The sequence below is a fragment of the Pyrgilauda ruficollis genome, unplaced genomic scaffold (assembly GCF_017590135.1).
Source record: "Pyrgilauda ruficollis isolate IOZ18807 unplaced genomic scaffold, ASM1759013v1 scaffold24, whole genome shotgun sequence".
NCBI lineage: Eukaryota > Metazoa > Chordata > Aves > Passeriformes > Passeridae > Pyrgilauda > Pyrgilauda ruficollis.
In genome coordinates, this window is record NW_024523648.1 from 5,309,126 (window position 1) to 5,334,986 (window position 25,861).

General features: G+C 39.2%; 1 protein-coding gene across 1 annotated transcript in view; it reads right to left on the reverse strand.

Moving 5' to 3' along the window:
• The window catches only part of SAMD3 (sterile alpha motif domain containing 3), a 34,986-nt gene that overhangs the window by 3,550 nt on the left and 5,575 nt on the right, over nt 1–25,861 (reverse strand). The window contains exons 4-6 of the mRNA XM_041470007.1: nt 19,100–19,285; nt 18,708–18,792; nt 11,598–11,759 (exon numbers count right to left, since the gene is read on the reverse strand). Of these exons, the coding sequence (XP_041325941.1) occupies nt 11,598–11,759; nt 18,708–18,792; nt 19,100–19,285 (433 nt within the window). The remainder of the gene's footprint in view (nt 1–11,597; nt 11,760–18,707; nt 18,793–19,099; nt 19,286–25,861) is intronic.

Genomic DNA, 25,861 nt, shown 5'->3' on the forward strand with positions numbered 1-25,861 from the left:
TGTGAGGATAGTTAACAACCTTCCTCAAAATTATTGCTATTGTCCCTGATGTAATTCCAAAGCCAGTAATTACTAAGAGGGGTGGCTATCCAAAGCAGTACACCAGCTGGAGTAGCCTGAGTGTGTGTAGCTTACCCATCAGTGGGCACAGTGAATTTGCTCACTGAAACAAGCTGAGGGACATAGAGATGCACAGTTGGTACAGCTCCCATCCTCAGGCTGTGTTGCCTCTGGCTTTTCCTGTCTGTATTGTCACTGATGTAGCTGTGACTACACATATGGGCAGCCTGTGGGTCAATGCCAGAGGGAGTTGAGACACTTCATAATGTCTCCCAGAACATTTCCGACACAGAGCTGTGAAACACAAAACATCCCAAACCACTTTGCAGTGCTCTGTATATGCAATTAAACTTTCCATTTTAATTAATATCCTTCTTTAAGATCATGCATGTGATATTCCAAGAATAGCTGCACAAAGTACACAGTGACAAACCTGCCTCTCTCCTAGTATATATCCATAGATACCAATAGCCATTGGCATCACAGACGAAAATAAGATCTGCATGCAGGACAGATCCTAACATGACCCCTGCATGGCTCCCTGGCCCTTGCTAGGGTTCTGTACTAGCACAGTCTGCACTCTTTCTGATAGGGGATTTCAGTCTTCATTGTGCTACAATAGTGTTTGTTTGTGACCAGCTTGCATAGGCATTTCTAGCTTCTTCCTCAGAGCACAGGAGCAGAGGTGGGGAGATGAGTTAGTGCCATACCCTCCCCTACCTGCCTGGGAGAGGTGTTGGGAAAAAGTATAAATGATGAATACATGATGAGTTCGTCAAGACTTCACTACATTGGGGTTTGTGGCCTCCCAAAGTTTATATTTAATAGCCTCCAGTCTTTATAGTTATACAGCCTTCAGCAGACTTTTTTTTTATCCTTCAATTATTTCTCCCAGTCACTTTTCCATCTCTCATAAAATCATACCTTCCACAAAATCCTGCCTTAAATGTGGCAGTTTAACTATACACTGTCAGAGGAAATGCATTTATTTGTTTTTCTCCTGCTACTTCTGCTTCCTAATTATCATACTGGATTCAAAACCTATTCACCAACTCAATGCCACTATAGTTTTACAGATATGTCATATTCTGTCCTCAGCCATCTCTTTTCCAGCCGAGATCATCCTAAGCTATTTAATCATTCCACATATGAAAGCTTGTCCACACTTTCAATTAGCCTTATTACTGTCTTTGCAAATTTTCTAATTTCACTGTAGTTTTTATGAAATAGGGGCAGTATAACTTAAAGTACTTTTTGAGATGTACTGGGATACCACAGGGGCATACAGTGGAAGAATGCACTGCCTTTTGTTCCTTTCTTAAATAATTGTGTGTAATCAACTTTTTGGGGTTTTTTTTTTTTTTTGGTTTTTTTTTTTTTTTTGTTTTTTTTTTTTTTGACTGCTGCTTAGCATTGTGCCAGATATTCTTTGGCCTAGTATAAAAATAGCATTTGTGAATGGTACTAATGAGCTCAGAGCCCATCACTGTAAGTGTTAGGACTGGGTTTTCTCCTTGTGCCTTATTTTCCATCTATCAGAAGTGAATTTTATCTGCTGGGGTTTTTCCCCCTGGAATGGGGTCCTTCTGCAATTCTTCAATCTTTGTCTTTAGTATCCTTGGTAGCATCACAAAAGGTAATCTGCCAACTAGTCTACTTTTCTCATGTCATTCAGAAATATATTGAACTGCTTAAACTAAGCATTCATAATCTTTTCCACTGTAAACCCCAACCATTTCTGCATAGCCTTGTTTGTTCTATCTTTTAACTGTTTATCCATTCAAGGACCTTCCTGTTTATTCCCTCAGATTATATCCTCTAAGAGCCTTTGAAAGGCATGTGCTAAAATCTCTTCTGAATTTAAAGTAAACTATATCAGCTGGAATGCCTGTGTCGTCAGGGTTATTGAATACTTCAAAGAACTAATGAATTTGGGAAGAATTAGGTCTGTTTACCAAAACTTTGTTGATTCCTTCCTAATGTGTTAATCTCTTGGGTCTGCATTACAGTTCTTGCCAACTTGGCCAGCGAAGACAGAAGATTTCTTCGTCCATATGTTCTCTAGCTCTCTCCTAAAACTCTGGAAACTGGCATCAAATTAGTTGCCTCCAATTATCTAATATGAGAAAAATTGTACATCACAATTTAAAAATTACCTGTTTTATCCTTGGACACCACTAAAAATTTTGTGCAAGTACTTGATCCTGGAAATGTGTTACTGCTCATTTTAGTGAATTATTCTGTCCCCTTTACTGACATGCCAGTCATGAGAGAGATGCCCTGGAGAATGCCAATGAAGAATGGTCCCAGTAATGTGATCATTTGAACTCACCTACTGAGAATCCTTGCAAAATCTATCTCGTTTTTCTGGTATGGCTTTATATTCTGACAGCCATCCTGCACCTAGGGAATGCACCTTGAGCACTCCTGTCCCTTAGCAGCATCAGGCTTCCGGCATCTCACCCTGGTTGAGAAAGCCTTTATAACCAGTGCAGAAAAGGCAGAAAGCCACAAAAAAGAATTCTGTGTAAATGTCCATCAGATCACTCAGAGTCATCAGAGTTTTGCTTTGCTGCTGGTGTGTCATCTCTGCAAGCTTCCTGCATCAGCCTTTGATGGTTTCTGGTATGTAATTTAAATTGGTTACTACTATGAATACCATCCTAGTATTGACATATTCCCAACTGGGCCATTCAGCTATTCCTTAACCTGCTGGACAGGCTGTCCCTTGCTTCACTGTGACCAGTGCACAGAACCAAGGGATGACCCATTCTTGTCAGTCTCAAGATAGCCATGCTTTCTCACACACACAGACTTGGGCAGTTCTTAGGGCTTTAAATTACATTTATGTTTTTATGCTTTGCAAGAGCTAGCTGGAAGTCTCTGACTCCAAACAGTTCTTTCACTACTGGTTTCTTCTGTGGGTCTGCTTTCAGGCCTCCTGCCCATAAAACAGGAACTTCTTCAGCCAGCTGATGTGGAACATGGTGGCTTATTCCCCAAGGGCCTGTCACCTTCAGTGTCTTACTTGCAGAGACAAGAAAGCAAAACAACTCAACCCAGTGTGCAGCAACCACAGACTGACTGACTGGGTTGCTTAGAAACAAACACGAGAAGAAGCTGTGACCTTTACGCCAGCTTCTCTCCAGCCCCCTTGTCAAGGCAAACACTGCTTGATTTGATGGACTTTCCCTGTGGTCAGCTCTGTCTTTGAGAGCTAGTTTAGCTGATGGTATTATTAATTAGCTAAAGGAGAACATGTGACATTTTCATCTGTGGCAATGGCAAGCTACCAATAGAAATATGGCAGCAGTATAAGGAAGAATTGCTGTCATAGCTATTTATTAGGGGGCAGAAATAGCAATGGAAGGCCAAACTTTGTAGTGTAAATCATCTATTACCCGAGAGTAATACAAGCAGAAGTCAGTGTAAGAATTGGTTGCTTTGCAGTGTTCATCCTGCTTAAAGCAATCACTATCTGTAATCTTTCCAACTTCTTTGATTGTAAATAAGTTGGCTTTTTAGGTAAGTGGAGAGGTAGCTTTCTTTGGTGGAAATAAATTATCTCAGTGGGATGCCCGTTTGATTGCAGAATAATTCCAAGTGTCATTTAAAATATTTTATAGCTAACTAACATTGCAGGAGGAATCTGGGTTTTGGAAGCCGGTTACTGAACTGGCTTATCAGCCCACCAACTCCTTATTTAGGGAAGACTCTAGATCCTCTCCACTCCAACCATGACAGTGAGAAAGACAGTTACAGCACAGCAATATTCCCGTAAAATTTGACATAAGGTTAAAGCTCAGTTATTTTGATAATGTGCAAAACCAATCCTATCTAGACCAAAGCTGGGATTTCTTGTCTCAATGTCTGAAGAAGCCACAGCTAACAGTACAGCATGTATACCAGACAGAACTAAAAAAATAGCCTCATTGAATGAGGAATCTTTACTTCTTGAGGTCACCTGACCCCTCTGGCCTGATTTTCAGTTGTGTCACCAGTAACATCCATTTCAGCTGCATGCTTAGTTTATAATGTAAAGGTGTTTTTCACCTTTCTTTTTAAACAATAACATTTTGATTTAAAAAAATATATTTCTGGAACAAACAAGAATTTCAGTGTCTTTAAATAAGAAGCTGTCTTATCATCACAAGCTCATGAGAAGTGCAGCAGAACAAAGAAAAAGGCAAAAGGATGTGGAAAGTAAGTTAATGAGGTAAGCAGACTAAGCAGAGGTACTCATTCTGTTGTATTCACACTCAAAGGGTGACAGCAGTAGGGAGGCCATCCCTAGTGCCCATGCCCACAAACAATCTTGACTTCTTGGCATCTTAGGTATCTGTGACTGAAGACACCAAGTCTGGGAGGCACACAGGTTGTAAGGTTCTTTGCCTACACTCCAGAGGCCTTTTGACTGTGACTCCCCACCTGCTATTCGTGGTTCTACCTGGAACCATACACAAGCAGATTGTGTTAAGCTCACATTAAAGCAAGAAAACATACAAACAAAAAATTACTAGACTACAAATTCCTAAATCCTCCCATCTCCTGAAGCAAGAGGATAGTCATTTGATTGGAGGCAGATTTCTAAATAAAGGCCTGATTCCTAAATGTCCTTTTGATGGATCTTGATTCTTCCCAAGCTACAAGATTGTATTAGCACCTTCTTGTAAAAAAGCCCCAGCTAGCAGGGCACTTTTATGAAACTGTGTCACAGCCAAGGCAGTGAAACTGCTACATCAGTTTGTGAGGAGGGAGGGAGCAATTCTTATGCCTGATGTGATCTCCAAGGTCTAAGCTTTCAGATGCTGTTGAAAGCCAGCATCATAAATCGTAAAGGACATGAATGCTAACACCAAACATGACTGCCTAATCAAAGAGTGATGAAAGCGCCTCTGGTGTGGACAGCAGACAACTCTTTGCTCTTTACATGGGTTTAGACCAATTCCTGAATAGTAAATGTGGCCTCATTGTTGCCAAGGACAAAGACAGAGATGTCTTTTTTGATGAATGCCAACAGGACCTACTGGCTCCTCAGTCTGAGAGAGTGAATTCAAATAGGAGCAGGGGAGTTAAAGAGGTATATATGAGGACATTACTGCATGCTGTCCGTCTGCTCACTGCCAGCCCATGATCCAAGTTCCTCACCTGGGATGCTCTGGGAATATTTCTTTGAGAAATCTCCTTTGTATGGAGATTAATCTGCTTGCTGGAAAGCATTGTAAAAAACATGTGATGGCAATGAGAACCATCTCCTGGAAAAGCAGTGCTGTGCAGACAGGTTCAGTGGCATCAACACTGAATGGGAAGTCCTTTTACACCATACATTAGGACTGGGATGCTGATGGGTAGTAGTGTTGGTACAGCCTCTGTCTTTCATTATTATTGGTCTTGTCAGCTCCCAGAAGCTGCTAATAATATTTTCTTTGAAAAACACATTTTGAATTTTCCTTGCTAGATGCCAATGCATATTCCAAGTCCTGTTATTGCTAAGAGCACTGATGCTGCTAGCACTTCTTGATTGCTGGGTCTACCTGCATTAGTTAGCATCAACACTCAAGGTACTCACACAAGAAAGCCTGACGACAGCTAGGACCCTTGTTTGGAATAATCTTTTCCATTAATTGGCTTTTATAACTTCTTCAGGGTGAGAAGCAGCTTTCACAGTTACTTAAGTGAGCATAATCTCCGTGTCTTGATATTTGAATACTGAAAAGTGGGTCTTGCTATTTTGGAGCTCATACAGACACAAGGCATCGTAAAAGCACAGTGTATAGAACAGTTTTTGCTACCACTGTTGTAAGGGACAGCACTTTTTTTCAGTGGTAACAATCAGGGTCATTGGAATGACATTTGCTATGATGAACACTGGGCAGTTTTATATCAGGAGTGATCAAAACAGGCAATGAGAGACAGTGAAGGTCTGCTCAAAAAAAACCCCCCAAACACTGGAGACTGATCTGGAACAAGTATGAATCTAAAAAGGCAGGCTGTAAACTGGGCACTGCTCAAGCCCATCTTCTCATCCTGGATGGTGGAAGAAAATTGAGAAGACGTCAAAACCATGCCCTACCTCTTACATCCAAACACTGAACACAAAGACAGGTGAAACAGCATGGACAGGCTGCTTTCAAGCAAAATGAGTCTGTAACCATCAGCAGGATCCACACTGACTTGTACTCCAATTAGATGTTTAATTAAGGCAGGCTTTGCTTTAATTACACATAATTGCCCTTTTGAGCCAGGCAGGCAACTTCAGAACTAGATTTACTTGCCAGTGCTAACCAAAAACTTTCAAAGTCAAGTAAGCCAGCCTATTTCTGACCACAACAACTGTTTTATGATTTTGTAAGCTGCATAAGCAAAATGAGAGAAATCTGTTTTCCTCTACCAAGGGACAGCCTGTGCTTGACAATTTAACTCACAGATCAATGAAGATACTGGCTGATACAAATAAGAAGGTGAAGTGCAAGATGTACACCAGGGATTTGTGTTTAAAGCTTTTGCTTTGACTTAAAAACATTTTAAAATATTAACTAAGCAACACCACATGCTCAAAGTTTGATGTACGCACATCAAAGTTTTAGTGGCAAGATCACATTACAACAGTTCAGTACAGCCACCAAATGACCATTTATATATGCGTGCTCACATTCTGGTTGTGCAAACATTCAAATGCTTAATTTGGAGACCACTAGTCTTAGAGGGAAAGGTGCTATCACCCCTGTTTCATTTGTGTATGGCATTCTCAGTATAGATGGTACCTAATGCTGTACCTGCCAATAGTGCCATAAGATTGCGCCAAGAGAACTTCAGCATCTCGTACACAAGCTGTTCATCCTCTGAGAATCTTACAGACATTTAGCTCTCTTTTCCCCTTGCTGTTGCCTTATTTTTTTCATTTCTCCCTTTTTCTCCAGCCATCATTTTCCAAATCCTCTTCTTTCTAGAGCCCTTGAAATCTTGTTTCAAGTTTCTGACTCCTGCAGTGGCGTAAGATCATTAACAAACATGATGTTAGTTATCACCTCAAAGAAAGGCATATCCCTAGGAAATGTCTACCTTGTCTAATTTACCTAATCTGAGATAAAAGAGACTCCATCTCAGGGTAGACTTCAGTCAGTCCTGATTCCTCCTTTAATCAGAAAAGACAGTTTCCAGATAAAACCAACAGGGTAAATTTCACCATTCTTGTACTGCATGATACCACCAAAGCAAGCATAAATGGTGCTCCTCCTGGGTCAGGGGTCTTCTCTGCTTTTCATTTAGTCCTCTTGGCACAGAATTTGCACATTCACGAGTTTCAAAATGCCTGCTTATCTTCCCTGTACAGGAATATCAATAGATGTCCAACTTTCTAAGTTTCTGCAGAATCCTTCTGCTCCTCCCAGTCAAAGCTCTCCTCAAAGCATTTCTTGTCTCTATCCCACTGACACAGAAAGAAGATGGTGTGCTGGTGCCCCCTTTATAAATTGCTTTCATTTTGTTATTCTTGGCTCTGATGGGTGTGGCAAATACTCCTATTTATCTGCAAATATCTACTGCTATCATAGCTGACATCTTGTCAGAGCCTATTTTTTCTTTTCACACCTAACTCCAAATTTATTTGTATGACAGCTTCAGAGAAACCTTGATGACCTCACAAACAGGCTGTCATAAAATGTAAGACAGCAGAGGCTTTAGAAGAGGGACTGCACTCTCTCTCCATTTTTGTTTAATATCAAGAACTACGAGCAGTCTTCTAGCCTGTTATATTCCCTTACATTTCAGGAAGCTTAAGATACCCTTGGGTAGTTCCTTTGCTGAGATATTTTCTTATTTAATGTCTGGGATGGATTGAAGGAGCTTAATCCAGCTGCATAGATACAGCTATTTAGTGGCATTTGAGATATCATAAGGGTATCCCAGAAGCCTCTGGGAGTCACAGAATATGATACTGGACCTATGGGAAAAACACACCTTTCTGAATTGGTAGGTTAAACCATGCAGGATATCTGGGGGATTTTTCATTTCTGTATTCAGCTAACTGAGTTGATTGTGAAGTCACACATTTCATGAGCAGCACCACTTGAGACTGGCAAGATTTCCAAACTGAAAATTCTGAAAGGCAGAATTTGCTCTTTGGTCACTACCCCTGGGAAAATTAAAATAGTGTTTGAGCCATAAGCCCTCAAGGCATGCAAGCCAATCATCAGCTGTAACCCCATTTCCTTCTCCATCACCTTTTGCCTTCTGACAATCCTTTGGCCACGGACCAGGAAGGTCCTGTCTTTCTGTTTCTTCTGGCTCCCCCAAGTCCAGGGCCCTTCCTATTGCAACTGGCAAGAGGTGGTTTCCCTCATAGCCTGAAAGACCATAAATCAAACAAGTCCTTAGGGCAGAGGAAGGGGGCTTGATGATAAAAAAATAGTAAGGAGACCAGTCAGAACAAGCCACTGAATGGCTCGTTTAGGAGTAATCCCACCCTTGCTGCAGACGGGAGACTGGCTTGCTTTTCTTATGTATTTTAACAGTGTGATCACCCTTGTCATGGAAAGTACCTTCCATATGCAGCAGATGAAGGTCATTATCATTACAAAACACTCTCCCCTGGATTACTGCAGCTCCAAGATATTTGCCTGACTGTGGAAAATGACTTAGAAGGATTCTCACAACACAGCCATAAAATTTGTTGTTTATGGAGGCTTTCCTGATAAAACTCTGAATATCCCTCCCGACACAGAGGCTCAAATTAATGTCTGTCAGGCACAGTCCAAGCTTCTTTCCCTGGTAGTGCAACCTGATGGATATTTGTAGGGAGCATAATTTAAATAAAAATCTCCTTTAGTGACAGATACCTCTAGTTTATGTGCTTATGCTTTCTTACCATCATCCTACTGCCCTGCACTTGCTCAAGACCTTTCACATGATGCTAGTCACTAGAACAAAAAGTAGCTACTCTTCAATCTTGTTTGAATATAATGCTCTGTAACGAGGAACACATTAGCAGATGTTTTAAAGAAACTGGAGGAGAAAGACACTTACCATCATCCTACTGCCCTGCACTTGCTCAAGACCTTTCACATGATGCTAGTCACTAGAAAAAAAAGTAGCTTGTTTGAATATAATGCTCTGTACCGAGGAACACATTAGCAGATGTTTTAAAGAAACTGGAGGAGAAAGACAGATGCTGCACCTGGAAGCAATGCCCTGCATGGGAGTGCACCTTGCCGAGTATGCTCGAGCTGCTTTTGAAGGAAGAATGCCTGGTTGCAAGGTAAAGGGGCTTGGGCAGTCCAAGGGGCAGACATCATCTGGCTCAAAACATCACAGGAAGATTGTCCTGGGAAGCAGCTGGATTTTCACATGAAGTAGTAAAAGACTGGATAAGGGTTTTATTAGTAGTAATAACTTTATTACTCTTCTCATAGAAACACAAATGCCAGGTATAACAGTGAGACATTTCCTATCAGTATCTTTTCATGCCATTAACAATCCAAGACTATACTGACACAAAGCACACATGACAGGCTGACAGCTTATGACTGCTCAGAAACTAAAGCTGGATACAAAGTCAGCCGTGTGACTGGTAAGTAGGTCATCTGCTGGGAACAGATGTGCTCCCTCATCTGCACAGCCCTGCCAGTCGGCTTTGACCTGTAATGCCCTAAATGTCCTACTCTGCCTAGCTAAAGGAGAGTGTGGTGGCCCAAAGGGACTAAGAATCCTTCACTAACTATTCTCCAAAGGTCTCCTTGACCTCAAATTCATTTCCCCCCATTTTACCTCATTTAATTTTGATGTGTTGGCTTCTGGTTCACACAAGTCTGATTCATTCTTCCAGTCTTGGAAAAGGGATGAAGACAAGGGGATCTGGCTAACAACAATTTGAATATAATTTGGGTTTGCCTGTGGTATTGGCTTCTAGATAAAATATTTGTTTTTTTAGACTAAGACACTTTAACAGTTTATATTTTTCACAAAGGATTGGCAGGAAAGTGCCTTTACGTGTGTTCCTAAATGTACAGAATGAAAATCCCCACTGCTTTTGTTAAAAATAATATTAAACAGTTTGTTCCATTTTGCAGCTATGTAGTGACATAATTTAGGATCTCAGAATCATACATTGCTGCTTTCAATGTAGAAACACATTTAAAACTAACTTTTGATTCCCTCAAAATTATGGAATACATTCTTAATCCTTAATAGGGCCCATAAGTGTTGATTCTTGCATTTATATTTGTTTTTTATATATATATATATATATATATATATATATATATATATATGTTCAGGATACAGGGAAAATGAGAGAGAGAAAGAAAGGAAAGTTGTTTAGGGATATTCAACATCCTCTCACCACCTTTAAGTTTAACCCTTAATTTTCTTACAACATTCAGGCTAGCAAAAAAGGCCTAGGCCTTTAGATAAGATGCAATATTTGTCTTTAAATTCTAAAGCAAACAAGGGTGACCAGTGATGGCCTCGGGCAATGCAATTAATGAGAGTGGTGATTCCTGGTCTGCAGAAGCACAGCACAATGCACCCTCTCTACAGATAAAGGAAGTTTAGCATGCAGTCCCTACAGGTTCACTCCAAAGCCCTTCTCAATGAGCTCATAAGACAGAGAAGATCCACATGTGCCCTTTCCAAGCTTTAGCAGATAAAGGATGGTTAACTCTTAACATGCACACAAAACCAGGAGCTTGTAATTTCTCCTTTACTGGATGTGAGACTGTTTACTGTTTTGTACCAAAGTCACAGGTTTCTTAATTCACACACGCTGCAAACCTTTCAACTAAAGCAGGCAAGAAGGGGTGTGTTTATTCCTGAACATATTAATCCAAAGGGAATAAACAGGAATTACTGACATTCCTAAAAACCAATGCAAACATGTATTTGTATTTTGTATAGGAAACTAAAGCCATCTTCAATCACAAGGGCAATATATGCAGAAATGCATCCAATAAACCACTCTTGTTCCCTAAATACAGGGTCTGGTAAACAGCAGGATGAACATGGATAAACAAAAGATAAATATCTACTTACGTATCCTCTATCACATTTGTACAATTGTTTCAATTTTACCATGTTTTAATTGCAGCACAAAGAGGTGTGTGCAGTATTGGCAAACCTGGAACCTTAATGAATTTATGAAAGTGTATAAAATAGTTAGTATGCTTCAGACACTTACTGGATAGTGATAACTCTTTGAATTCTCCAACTAAAGAAATACACAGCAACTGCATGCATAGATTTGTAAACATGCCTATGTATATCACACATCTACACAAACAGATTTTATAGAACAAATGTGACAGTAGGATTTTTGCTACTAGCTCAAATAGCTCTTTGCATTCTTGCAAGGCATCCAGTATCAGGTTTAACTCTGTTGTTGATACCTAAAAAAGTCAAGGATCTAGCAATATGACAAGCTCTATACAAAATGAGTCTAAATGGGATGAGATCAGTTCTCCCCTTTACTGGCTGGTGGCCTTATTGTCAACAGAGGAGCTGAAAGACTGAACTCAGTCAAGCACCAAAAACCTTACCTCTACCTGCCCCTGGACATCATCAAGAGTATTTTCAGCAAAAGAAGATTTTCTGCTCTGTCCTCTCCTGTGGCCAAACTTGCATTTGTTCCTCAGGACTTGCTCATCATCTTCAATGGGTCTCCGCACATATTTGAAACGATCTTTAAGGGCCCGTTTCCACAGCAACTATATGGGGGGAAAAGCATAGTCATCACAAGTATCTGTCAAGAATTTGCCCCAGCCTAAAACAGGTCAGTTTTGTTTTTTTTAAACTAACCTTACAAAAAAGTGTTTGCCATTAAGCAGAAAAAGGCTCATAGGGCAGCCCCACCGTTGGCTTCAGGATGGAAGGAAACAGAAGCACCTGTGGTAAATGGCTCTACCAACAGCTGGGCTAATGCACTGCTGTGGCTTACTGAGGATAACAGTACTTGAATCTAAGGGTTACACCTACCCTAGGCTACCAGCGAAACTGCACTGCTGTCCCTTCCTCAGCTCTTACTTTATGCTCCATTCATGACACTGGCTTGTGAAACTACATAGTAAAGCAGAACAGCTCAGATACAACAGAAACTGCTGTGGGGTTTGAAGGGTGGAGTTTGGTGATTTGTTTTTGGGGTTTTTTTTAGCTTAGTGTATTATTTTTCCTTTGCCTCTGGCAGTATCTGATTGCATAGTTTTATGATTGTGTCTAACAGCAGGGAGTGGGAAAGACACAGTGTGGCACTACCTTTTGCTTGGAGCCTACAGTTATACTGGATCAAGTACATTTTTAAACTGAACTCAAAACTACTGAATTAAGAGAATCATTTAAGTAGCTCCTAGCATTTGTAAGACATCTCAAGGTATGTAAAGTGCAACTTAAAGGCATTTCTGCATTGCAAGCAGAAGCAGGTCCTGTTTAATGCAGCCATTCCTCATTCCTTGGCAGTCAAAGGCAGAGCTTAAGTGGCCCCAGCACTTCTGTCACCCTTGTGTATTTCTTTATTCACTTATTGAAAAGTCACTGCTGCAAGTTGTATGGACAGCAACTTCCTCGTGCATCCTTTAGGCCCAATGATCATTTGCCTGTGGCCCAAAGCTGGATGTCCCATGGCAGGAGCTAGCCATGCTGTGCCATTGACACCCTGGGAAGCAATTTCTAAGGAAAGTTCAACACATCTGCAGGCACAACCTGCAGTTATTTTGTCATTACTCAAAATCACTTGCATATTCCAGTTACTGGGGAGTATTCAAGAGTCAGAGGGAAAAAAATCAGTCGGAAAAGTGACTGCAAATGAAAGGATGTGGAGAGATTCAAATATCTGATACTTTATTTTCTAAAACTGACTCCAATATTACCCTCACTTAATACTATACTCAAGCCTGTACCCACTGACATGCTAAAACACTATATAAACAGAAGAATGATTACCCTAAATTTCTTACCAAAATGGTGTCATTTATTAGTCAAGGTCACATGATATGTAAGGTTAACTTGGTGTAAACCAGATTTCAGTAGAAGTAGACTAAGCAGTACAGTATCTCTCTTTGCAGCCAGTCAGACATGCTTGCCTTTCTCACTCACAGGATACAGATGAGAGGGTTTCTCAAGAGATGGTGGTGAAGGCAGCGTGACCTTGCATTTCTGCTGCCAAGCCTATTGTTCCCACTCCCCAGGTTCTAGCTGACCTACAGGCCCTCAATCCTAAAAGCAAGACCTCCATAAATGGTGAAAAATTAGAATGGAAGAGCTATAAGACTACAGCCACTGTGGTCTCTACTTCAGCTCTTCTTGAGCAGCCCTGGGCCTACCAGGGCAGGAGTGCCCTTCCCAGGGAGACACTCTCTGCCACTCACCGATGTGCCCTTACCAAAGTATCTTTTCACAGCCAGTCACAGTTCATCACCCAAGAACTGGAAAGCAAGCAAGTCCATCTGCATTTCTAGTATGCAAACTTCAGGCCTAGGGTTCTGTCAGAACAGAAGTCACATCAGCACTAATGAAAAGATAATGACCAAAAATAGAGTACAGCTGCTCACCCAGTCTTCTCACAAGGCACAGTCACTGCCTCAAGATGAGTATTACACCTCAGCACCATTTTCAGAAGCAGTAAGGTGACTACATGCCTTGAAAATCCCACTTGTTGTTCACCTGAATCATTAAAGTTCCTAAATACATTTATAGTTCTGACCTTATGCATTTTGATGCAAATACCTCATCATTATAAGCCTAGCAAAATTTATGCCTAACTTGCTATTTTAAGGCTGCTAAGAAAAGCAAAGAAAAACCTTAGTTTAATGCTTCTTTGAAGTGTCTAACAGATGTTATAATATTTTAAAACATGATCACCCCAGAATATATTAGCAGCTGATAATTTCAGCATCTTCACATACTTACTTTCTTTTTAAAATCTTTGTTTGGCTAGAAGATATTTTTGCTTATTCTTTCACATGAAAGAATATGCTGACACCTATACAAGGCTTTAAATATCCCACAAAGTTCAAAACTTTCAGCTGTTTCATTCTCCAGTCCCCCCAACAAATTAAGGATTTTAATTAAACCTATTTCTATAATAGGATTGTCATAAACTTAGACAAGTCCCCTCTCACATACTATTTCCAGAATGAGACTGCAGGCACATACATTTATGTGATTTCCCTTGTGGGTAATGCGTGCTCTAAAAAGGAAGCTTCTGTTACCATTTTTGAACCAACAATTTCATTTTCTTATAGTTTTCCTGCTCTCCCCAGCTTCCCCCAAACACCACCCTGGGAACGTTTACCTTCCTGGTAAAGGAGTAGGAGGATTAGCCTGTGTCTATCTGACATAGGAGGGAAAGGATTACACACAGATTAAAATCAGTAATTTACTAGCAAATCATCACTTTGCGTGCAGCAGTTACATAAATCAGTCATGCCAACATCCTGGGTTTCACAGGCACCACTCACAGGCAGCCACGAGCTCAAGGGAGCTGCTTATGCAAAGCCTTCCCAAAAGGGCAAGTGGTGTGGAGCAGAGAGCCCTGTCTCTCCCTTCCTTGTGTCATGTTTTCTTGGAACCATATGATTTTCAAAAGGTTGGCTGAAATGAAATGGAATAAGGGAAATTATTCTTTCCAAATTGTCGGGTTTAAGCCTTGTAAAATGGACAAGCATAGACAGGTAGAACATCCTGCAAGTTGTCAAGAAACAGTGTCAGGCCAATTTGCTTTTGACTGCTGTGTTTATGACCTTCACTTTTTCTATACAAGCTATTTGTCTGTGACTTATAAATGCTGTACTGGTTACAATATACATCACAGATCTAATGAACTATTCCATGGAACAAACTGTTCCATGATTAAATAATGGGTTTTTTTAAAATATCATATGTTAGTTTAGGATAGCATTGTTCTGTAAGAAGAAGGAAATGCCATGGGAAAGTTCCCTTATCAAGTCACTTTAAAGCACTCTTATCGAAAGTTAATCTTGGGATTAATTTCATTCCAGGTACCCCACTTCTTAAACGAGTTTTACTATTAGTAGAAATTTTTTTTCTAAATCATTACTTAGAATGTTAGATAATTCTTAATCCCTGCTTCTAGACTGACTTCAAAAATAACATTCTTTTAATAGTACATAAGTGGCTTATTCATTACTTTATTTGCAAATAAATTTATGGTCATAATCATTGTCCTGAATACATTGAATGAGATATCCTTTGGAAAAGGACTGATGACACAGAAGCATATTTCTCACTCTGCAAAATTAAATGGGAAAAATTTTAACCAAGACAACAGAATTGTGAATAACCCACTAATAAATCTTGAAACCACAAACTTTTAATGACCTCTCACTGCAACAATATGAGATTGAAAATATTAGACTATAGTTCTACATAACACACACATTGTTTAAATTATTTGTTTAAAATAATTTGGAGGTGTAAATAAGTATTTTGGAAAACAAAACTCCAGTATTTTGGAAAAAAAAACCCCCCAAAAAAACCCCCCGAAAAAAAAAAAAAAAAAAAAAAAAAAAAGGAATTTTCAAAGTTTTGCAAGTAATTTTTTTTCCTGTCATGAAAATTCTGGTGGTAACTTAGGTGCTCTTATGTTTGGTTTTTGTTGTTATTCCTCTATGTTTGCCAGAAATCTTACCCTTTTCCACTTGCTCATTTCACTTCATTTCTGCAAAAATGTTGCAATAAAAGTGCTGACATTTACAGTTCAAAGCTTCTCCATTCATGCACATCAATAACATCAAGTTTCTTACATTCTGATTTTCTGCGCTTGGCCAGAAGAAAATGTTAATTCTGGAATCCCAAAATCCCTCACGAGATGAGTTTTCCCTTTCCTCATCCAGGAAGCCCAGCTGCCTGCCCCTGCCCAGGCACACAGGCATGCACACTGGCCAGGGAGGAGCCCAGAGTTTCTGCTGCACCCTTCCAGCAGCCAACACACATCCATTTCTGCTGAAGGGCTTTAAACTGCAAGACTTGTGAGTTAAAGTTAAAATCACACCCACCACTGGCAGACCTTCTCAGGACATCTCTTTAAGAACTACCGCAGCCTTCTGCAGAGCCCAGCAAATGCTGTGGCTTCTCCTCCACACCAGAGGCTGAGAAACTGCTTTCCTTTTAAGCATAACTTTAGAGTTAAAATGAATCTAGGAACTGAGACATAGCACAGCAATACATAGCAAGCAGGAAATGAATGTCATTAACAATACAGTGGTATAGAGCATTTTACATGGCAGAAAGGATAACACTCAACAGCAGAAGTGAGCTCCAGCACACCACAGGGAACACAAAACTTCGTACTCCAAACTGCAGCCAGCCCTTTTGGTTTCTAAATGCAACAAGTTATAATAACAACAAGTTATAATTTCTTTTCAAAGTTGTAGGAAAAATAGTCCAATAACTGAAAACAGTTGTTGGTATTCTAAATAGTCCCCAATAACTTTATTGCACTACCATTACTGGAAACCATTATTCTCAGAGGCCAGCCCAGCTGAATTGCCATGTTTGGTGTCTCCCATTCTCCAGCCTTACAAGACACAAAAAGGGGGTGGTTATTCCTCCCTTCCAAATGTTGACACCAAAACCACATTATATGAACTGCATCCCCAGAAGTTTATGTATAAATGCTACTTAAATAATGTAACTAGCATTTTTTGCTTGAAATATTACTCTCGTGCTAGTTTTCCTTTTTTACATTTATCTATCAGTCCCCTTTTCCTCTAAATTTTATTGATGGTTGATTTCTTAAATGTTTTCAAAGTATTATTTTAAAAACTGTAATAATAACAACAACTGTTCAATTACTATAGATAAAAAAATTAAAGATCTTCAAAACCTCTCAGTAATCAATATTTTACATCTTACATTTTTTATAGTCCCTTAATAGCTGGAAGAGTTTTAAAAGAAAAGTCTACAAAAATATTGCTTTTTTTTTTTTTAATTGCTGAAGATCCTTCCAAGGAAAAAAAAGAAAGATTGTTTGTTGTCATTTTTTTTTTGCTGTTCATTTGCTTCTTAAAGGTATATTCAATTCAATTTTACTGCAAGTCTTGTGATAAGTAGTTACGTATGTATTGCAGGGTTTGTTTTGAGCTGTTACTGTTGTAACACACAACTGTCTCAGATCAAGAAAAAATATGTATTTATAGTGTTTATGATCAAGAAAGAAGAACAGAATGTCTAACAGTAGGCCAAATAAAAAATACTAATTCATTCTCACACTCTCCTCCAAACTTAAGAATGCAGGTATGCACCTTTTGTGCAGTTTTTCCTCTCTCAACACAGGCAATGGAGAGGGGCTGGATCAGAAAGTGGAAGACTAGCAATATTGCAAACCGCTAATTCCAGCTTCCTGCTTACTTATATGCAGCTACTGCCAGAATGCTTTCTAGTAAGAAAGGGAGGAAAGATTAAAAGGTAAAGAACAACCACTCTGAAATCTCTCACATAACTTCTGCCAGCATCAATTCTGCAATCCATGTGGTAAGTAATAACTATTTCCCAAAGAACAGAGTTATAAGTAGTTTCACACAGCCTATGGTCCTTCTGCAATTAAAGCCCTTTGAAAACCTAGCTTAAGAATCTCTGTTTAAAAACAGTTTTTAAAAGTTAAGGGCTGTAAAATTGTCTTCAGAACAAGCTGAATATCATTCCAGCTCCTTGTCACAGAGGGAGCCAGATGATGCCACAGCATTACTCAGGACTCTGCCCAAGGACCACCACTGGGATATTCAGAGAGGTATCCTGATTAAAAATGAGGACAGGCTGTTTCTCTCTTGTCCTTTTGCTCCCTCTCTTCTCTTTGAGATGCGTTTGTTTTCTTTAGTCCCTTCCCTTCAACAATGCCTGGGCTCAGGGGAAAACTAGAATAGTTACCCTTAAGCCTCAACTTTTTTTTTTTTATTCCCAAAATTATTTTGCTTTCTACAGTAAGATGTTAGATATATATTATATATATATAAAAGCTAACAGTCCCCACTGAGGCTCACAAGCTTTTACAAGATGGTATAAAAGTATCACATTGCAAAGCAATGATGTGAAGTGAAAAGGTGACCACTGCCCTCCAAGACCACAGACAGACATTCTGGTTCACAAGTAAAAAAATATAGTTCAAATTGAAATCATCTCCTTCCACTGCTTTCTGCTATTTCCCTCAATGATATTCCAAAATTTGTTTTTAATTTTTTTTTTTTAAATTTGACCTAGATTCCTTAAACCACTAGTATTACTGCATGTTGTAATTTCATATCTAACACACAAACAATCATAATACATTGCAAGAGCATTGGTAACATGTTAGTCCTCATGCAGACAATTTTCTAAAGAGTTGGCTTCTTTGGTTTTAAAAATAGAAAAAAAATCAGATTTAATTTTATCCCTAGGCAGAAATCAGCCCAGAAAGAAAATACAGCCAACAAGCAACCAAGGGTTTCATCTACAGACAGGTCTGCATCGTCTCATGGTAGCTTTGAGGTACAGCTATACCTGCATTAATCTTTAATTGACATAATGAAATAAAAATGTGATTTGCCAAACACAGCCAAGTGTGTGTGCTCTGAATAGAGCCAGCATATAAGACATTGATATTGATTTCCTCTGAACTAGATTATTTTCTTGCGATTGATTATGTGGGAAAAGCCCACAATACTTACAAAGCCATTCCCATCTTCATCAAGGAATGGGTACGCCTGGAGCAGAGCATTGACAACAATGTTATACTGCTGACTGTTCGGATACCTGTGCAAACAAGATGGAGACAGAAAAGAAATACTTGGTTTTCTGGACAGCATTAAACACTGGAGTCTATACTTATCTAGATTAAATTATTTCTGACTATTTCTCAGGCAATTAATTGCCCTCCAAATAAAAAAGGGCACAGCTTAAAGGCTTACATGAAATCTTTCTATTGGTTTCAGTAGGTGTCAGGCCCTTAGCCTCTTCTATTTAAGCAAATATATTAGAGAATAGTTTTACATCCATTTGAAAATTTATGTCTGCAGACAACAGGTAATGCCCCCAAATAAATTCAATCGTGTTTACTTACAGTGATCCTTCCAGGTATTTTGTCATGTCTGCTTGTAAAAATTCAATAATTCTTATTCTCGTACTGTGATCAGGGCATTTTTTTTCTGCTAATATGCATTTGATATCGTAAGGAAAATCTGGAAAAACATAAGAACTTGTCCACTGCAACATCTTGTGTCTCACAAAAAATGATTTCAGGTTTTTTCTGTAAAAGAAGAGATTGTATCATCACCATCACATCTTTCTTCAATGGAAATGCAGGCAGGAGGGAAAGATAAATACATGGGAAAACGCAACACAAGGTAAAGTTATTGCTATAGAAATTCAAGGCCTGCTGTCATTGTTTCTGCATAAAGAACACCTAAAAAAGCAGTGATCAATACACAGAGTTAAAAAGTAGATGTTAAATATGGAATGTTACAACCCGCAGACAGTAAGAGGCGCTTCCTAACTGAAAGTAGAAGTCAGTGGGGGCTTGCTACTGTTGCAAAACACCTTTTTCTGTCTTCATTTATGTTTCCTCTCTAGTAAAACAAACGGATTAATTGAATAAAATACTATACATGACATTATTTAAGGCTGTCCTCCCACAGGGGAAGGCAAGGAACGGATGAAGGCAGTTATCATCAGCTCATGGCAACAAAGCAGACGTAGCCCAGCAAGAACACAAGAACACCGTGACCGCTATTTACAGGAGTCGCACCCCAGCTGGCATGAGCCTGAGTCAGGTTATCACCACTGGCTGCCCAAACCCTAATTCTGAAAGAACACAGGGAAAAGTGGGTCCCAACAGCCAGTTATAGTCCCAATACCATCTTGAGCAGGTTGGTCTATCAACCTTTCTGACCTGCTTATGCTGCCACACCACCTTGGCATTTTTTAACATATCTTGTGGGCTATCAAAACTTTATATCCCTGATATAACTGCACCAATGCCAGCCCTACCACGAATGGCAGTGCAGTGCTGAGGAAAAAAAATATATAGCTTCAGTACTGTATTCTGCTCCCAACATCAGTAGAAGTACTCACAACACTACCATTCCCCCACGCAAAACAGGCACAAAATGGTCAGGGCTGCTGTCTTTTCAAGCTCACCAGATTTCATGGGACACAGATGGTTACCAGCAGATGCAAAGTGCAGTGAAGTTCTGTTTGTATTTTGCAGCCTCAAAAGAAAGCAAAGTTGTGCAGGAAGTGACAACATATAGACACATTCAGGTCCTTTTTTGGTGATAAATTAATATACAAATAGGAAAAGAAAACCCAACTTAGATTCTGAAATCACTTGGAAATCCCTCCAAGCAAAGTGCAGATGTTTGATGCAGCATCAGTGAGCGGCTCTGCAGCCTTTAAGTTTGCACCCTGTACCTTCACCAACTTTCCTGATGGAAGCGATGTAGCGCACAGGCTGCAAGTTACTACATAATGTTTTCAACATGCTACCACTCAAAATAGCTCAAAAGTGGACAGAAGTTTAAAATTTACAGTACATTTCATCTAAGCAGCACTGAAATTCCTTTTGTTGGTAACACCACTGAAGCCAAAAAGCCATTTCAACAAGTGGAGGGGTTTATAGCAGGTTCCATTTGGGGATGGACTACATTCAGTCACCTGAGAAAATAAAATTTTCTTGCAGTTAGGATGGCTAATAATCAGGGAATCATGGCAACTCTCCCATCCACCAGTCCCTTCACACTTGTCATGGCAACAAAAATACTCTAGGTTTCACTTCTCTTCATTTACCTTACCTAACACAAAATAATTCTTTGCTCTCCAAACAAGATCCAAAAATTCCTCTGGTCTCCACAGTGCATGAGATTAAATATTTTACTAGTTTTAGCTGGACTCATGGCTGTTGGGAAGTCATTTTAAACATGTGCTGTAATATTTTACAATGAAATACAAGCTTGTTTGAAAAGAGACAACTCCACATAAACTTTATCCTCAGAAATGCTCACATGAAAACTTGCTTAACTAAAAGAACAGTTCAGTTCAGCTGTAATGCTGTCCTCTACAATCAAGGAAGGTTTTGGCTCTACACATAAATCCCAGTGCACATACAGTTTTGAGATTTGGGTACAAATACATGTAGCCTGTTTCTGGTCATACATCTTCTAGCTAACCTGAGGCAGAAATTAGATCAAAATCTTGAAACTGCAAAAAAAAAAATCTCATAAGAATCTCAAAATCCCAAGTTACATCTTTTCCTGTCTCTCAGTTCTTGAGACTTTTGATTCTACAGCAAAATCAATCCAATGGCTAGCTAAGGCAAAATTTCAGTGCCCTTCTCTCTGCTGTCACATGTCTGACTTACTTACACCCCTTTCTCCCTGGTACTAGGAATCGTGCAGCAAATTACAAGGAACTACACTGACAAAGTGATTATTTTAATTTCATTTTCTCACCGTTCAGATCCCCAAAATGACTTCTCATGAGGTGAAACAAACACCAATTCAGATGAAGCAAGCTGGTCCCTCTATGCTTAGCTGTAAGGAACTGTATCCTAAGAAGCACCTCCTCAGCAAGGAGACAGCTCTTCACAGAGCTTTTACCACTCAGCTTTTGTAGATTGCCACTTTAATGCACTCAGTCACAGTCCTGTCTCACACAGCTATTTCCTTCTTTGTCTCCATTGTAACCTTACTCTGCTCATGCACAGCATGTTTACTGAGACATGAAGCTATAAAACAGCCTTATTTTGGGAGGAGCCATTTGTCTCCTTCAGATGGAAAAATACCTCAAAGCAAACCAGCCAACCAAACAAAAAAAACAAACATCAAAAAACCTCACAAAGAGCCCTCAAAGACCCATCTATTTGAATTTATATAACTCCTAGCATCCCTAATCTCAGGGAATACTTTGTTTTACTGCCAAAAAAGACAAAGTTACACATTTGCAGTGTCACCCAGACCATTCAGTGATGATTTTAGATTACACTGGAGAGAAGAGTGGGGAGTAAGCAGCATCATCTCTCCAAGTTCCGTTCCGTGCAATATCATACAGACACACAGAGCCACCTGCGTCAGCTGCAACAAGTCAGTAAAAATAATCTTGGTATCAATAAGACAATTCAATCAGCATAGCTGTGCAAAGTGCCATAGTGACCTAGAAACAAGATCAAATACTAGACAATAATAAAACTAATTCTTTTAAGCTTCTTGAGCATACTGGCAAGAAGGATCAGTTTCCTGCATCTATTTACTTCATTTAGAGGAAAATGTGATTTAAAGGCCAACTGAGCACATACATAAACGTGCTGTGTGGCACAAGCTCTTCTTATTGTCTGCCAAAGTCCATGAGTCAGGCACTCATTGCTATATCTTGTATCAGCTCAGATCCCATTTAGTCAGAGGACATGGCAGTTAAGAAGAAATTTGCTGACATCAATGGGTTGGTCCCCTTTTGGTATATCCACATAAAACTCAGCATATAGGTGAAGTCTCAACAGATTCCCATTATTCACAAATGAAGGTTTAACCTTTCACATGTCTACATCACACATCAGCAAGGGACTCTAGTCTGAAGGTTTGTAGTCTGGAAGAAAGCCCATGTCAACAGATCCAAGGAAAAAACAGAGGAGAAAACAAGGAACTTGCAGATGGGAAAGAAAGGAAAAGTCTTCAGCTGTAAAAAAAACCATTCCATTTCCCTAACACATGCTTTCAATTTTATGACAACATTTAAGGTTGAAAAGGCTATTTCCATCAAAAGGAAGAAATTATGACAGAAGATGAAATATCAAAAAAACCTTTTGTTCTTCTCAATAGTCAGAAAAAAGGGCTCTATTTTTCTATTCTCAGTTCTGATATCTGTGCCTGAATGATCCTCATGCCATTCTCTTTTAGTGCTTCTTTGTCATTTCCAACTTTTGAGCACAAATACAAGGTTTCCCAGTTATTCCCTCAAGCCTGGGATTTGCAGTCTACCTAGTGCTTGATGATGTCTTTTATTTTTTAGTTCCCACTAAACATAAGGACAGGTATCCTTTAGACTGAAAAAGAAGTTACCCACAGCACTGTTAACTTCAACAAGGCTGGGATATGGGAGCTGTGAGATGTGCCAAAGCTGCCCATTTCCCAGAGCAGCTCCCACTTGAGCTGCCCCTGCAATACTCCTTCTATAGAAACCATCATGTTCAATATGGCCACAAAGTTACAGACAAAATTAATCTGCTTCCAAAAAAGTTTGCGAGATGCAGACACAACCTTCTTCTAGAAGAATTCCAGGCTTTTTGACAGTCTGAGGAGCTACATCAGAGAAGGGAAGGCTTTGCACTTTCGCCTTATGCAAGGGCAGCAACTGTAGGTTACAGAAAGGGGAAAAAATGCTCCTTAGGGAATCTGACTGACAAAATTGCCAGTTAAATCCAGCCATTTAAAAGAAACAGAGTTTATTGTATTCACCCTATAAGATATGTTATACTGTATCTAAAGAATTTTATGGGTTTTTAGAATTATTGTTGTGCTGCTGTTACGACTTTGCTAGACCTTAATAAGGCAATGCAATTAGTGTCTTCTGCAAGTCATTTGTAAGACTTGCTCATTTCTGGTGTGGAGAAGACATAGCAATTTTTTTTTTCCCCTGCAAAGTTCTGTGGAAGACTCACAGCACCATGTCAATAAATTCAGCTCTGATGACCTGAGGTGCTCCAAAACCATGAGTCCTGTTGTCTTGACTTTCAAAACACTGAGGCAACAAGAACAGACAATAGCTATTGTTATAAGTCTTCTAAGTCTTTTAGGTTAGTATCCTTAAGTATCCTCCTGCAATAACAGAGACATGAAATGCTGACAAAAAAAAAAAAAAAAAAAAAAGTGGCAGAAATTCTTGTATCCACATACATTAAAAACCTAAATTTAAAGCATCTCCCCCAAGCCCTGAACAAACCAAACAAAAACTCAGACAAGACAGGTTTCATGAAGATGCAATAACAATTGGAGTGAAATTATCAGAAATCATAAAAATGAAACTGTTTTTCTGATATGTTATACTAAAAGTACAATCCAACAGCACCTGACATCTGTATTTCTGAACAAAATAGACAGGCAGTACTTCTCTCCTGCTATTGATCACTGTCAAAGACTTAACATGGTTTTTTTGAAGTCTGCTTTTCATGTCCTTATGAGATAACTGAAAAAAAGATCATCAGAATTATTTCCAGTATATGTGATAATATCAAGAATAAGTTCTTTGCTTAGAAATTAAGAAACTCTTAAGCTATACATTAAAAAGGAAATGAATGATCCATGCAGGCCATCATGGCCATCTTAGAGATGGATGCTAAATTTGTAAGGGCAAAGGTAAAGGTAATTGCAAATCTTCCAGTTTGTTGTCTCTGCTGTCAGCTCAAATTTATGCTGGCACCAGCACCAATACTCTGTCAATGCTGGAAACAGCTTTATCGGTATATGAACACTTAGCAGGCCCAGGTTTAGCTGAGCACTCACCACATCTTCCAAACTCACAGTAAATAGGGAAGGTCAAACCTGTTGAGGCTGGCTGGAAGATCTGTTATCCTGCTTGTGCTCTGAGCAAATGACTCCAAGGCATTGAGACAGTAAACCTGTTACACAGCACTCAAGAGCTACAGAACATGTTTTTATAGAAAAAATAAATGTACAAATAAACATGTTCCAGGACATTACTCTTGAGGGAAAACAGCTGGACCATCATAGTGGAAACAGTGGAAAAGGGATACATTAGGGATGTCATTTTCCTAAGCAAATATGTTGAGGAAAGGCAGACAACATATAAACCAACCAATAAAAGGTTGGTTTTCCACAGCAGTATCAGGTATTTACAAATAATAAAAGCCTCTGTCTTAGCAACAAGATAAACCCCAGGCTGTCAGGAGCCATAAAACTGCTAGTACTCCAGTACAGAAAAGCAGGACTATGGGAAATGTACTTATTGAATTGTCTTCTGTGTCTATCTTACTGTCTTCACTGACAGGCACTGCTTCAAGATTAATCTTCTTGGGAGATTAACAGAAAGATGGGCTGGTTTTACTTCTATCATTGTGTAAAAGCATTATTCCATTGCAGTAGGTTGCAAACCTCATCCCGTTTTATGTATGCCCAATTTCAATACAAGAAAACAAATTATACAATTGCTTCATCCACTTAGTCTTTATTTTTGTGTTTAAAGAATTTTTTTTTATATTTTGGTAATATTTAGTAATATAGAAGAGTGTACAATTGTTAGGACTAGCATTAATAAGCCATAAAAGCATCCACTAATTCACTTCCAGCAAAATCATACAGTTACTGAAGCTGTGGCTTCGTGAATCTTCTGGGAAAACAAAACCAAAGCCAAAAAAAAAAAACCCAACACCACAGACAAATTAAAACAAACACAAACAAAAAAACAACCAAAAATTTTAAGTTTTTCTTTTCAGATTGGATGAAATGAATGAGGAGACAGAGGCTGTAAGTATAATCCTGGCCAAGTAACAATAATTTAAACTGTGCATTGTGCAACGGTTACTCTGATTTACACAACCCATTTAAAACTCTTTATACCACAAAAGGCAAATTAATTAAAAATAAGCATCCTTTAGAAGCACAGGCTAAATATTGCAGGATCATATTAGTGATTTATTCCAAGAGTAAAACTGATTTGGGTTTGTTTCTTTGATAACAATGCTGACAGGACCTTTGGAGTTTTTGGAATGTTCTTTTAAAAACAGAAGTACCAGGACTTTTAAAAGCATTAAATCATATCTGTGGGGGAGAACGGCTGGGGGAGAAGTTGTAGCAGGTGGAAATAAAGGGGGATAATG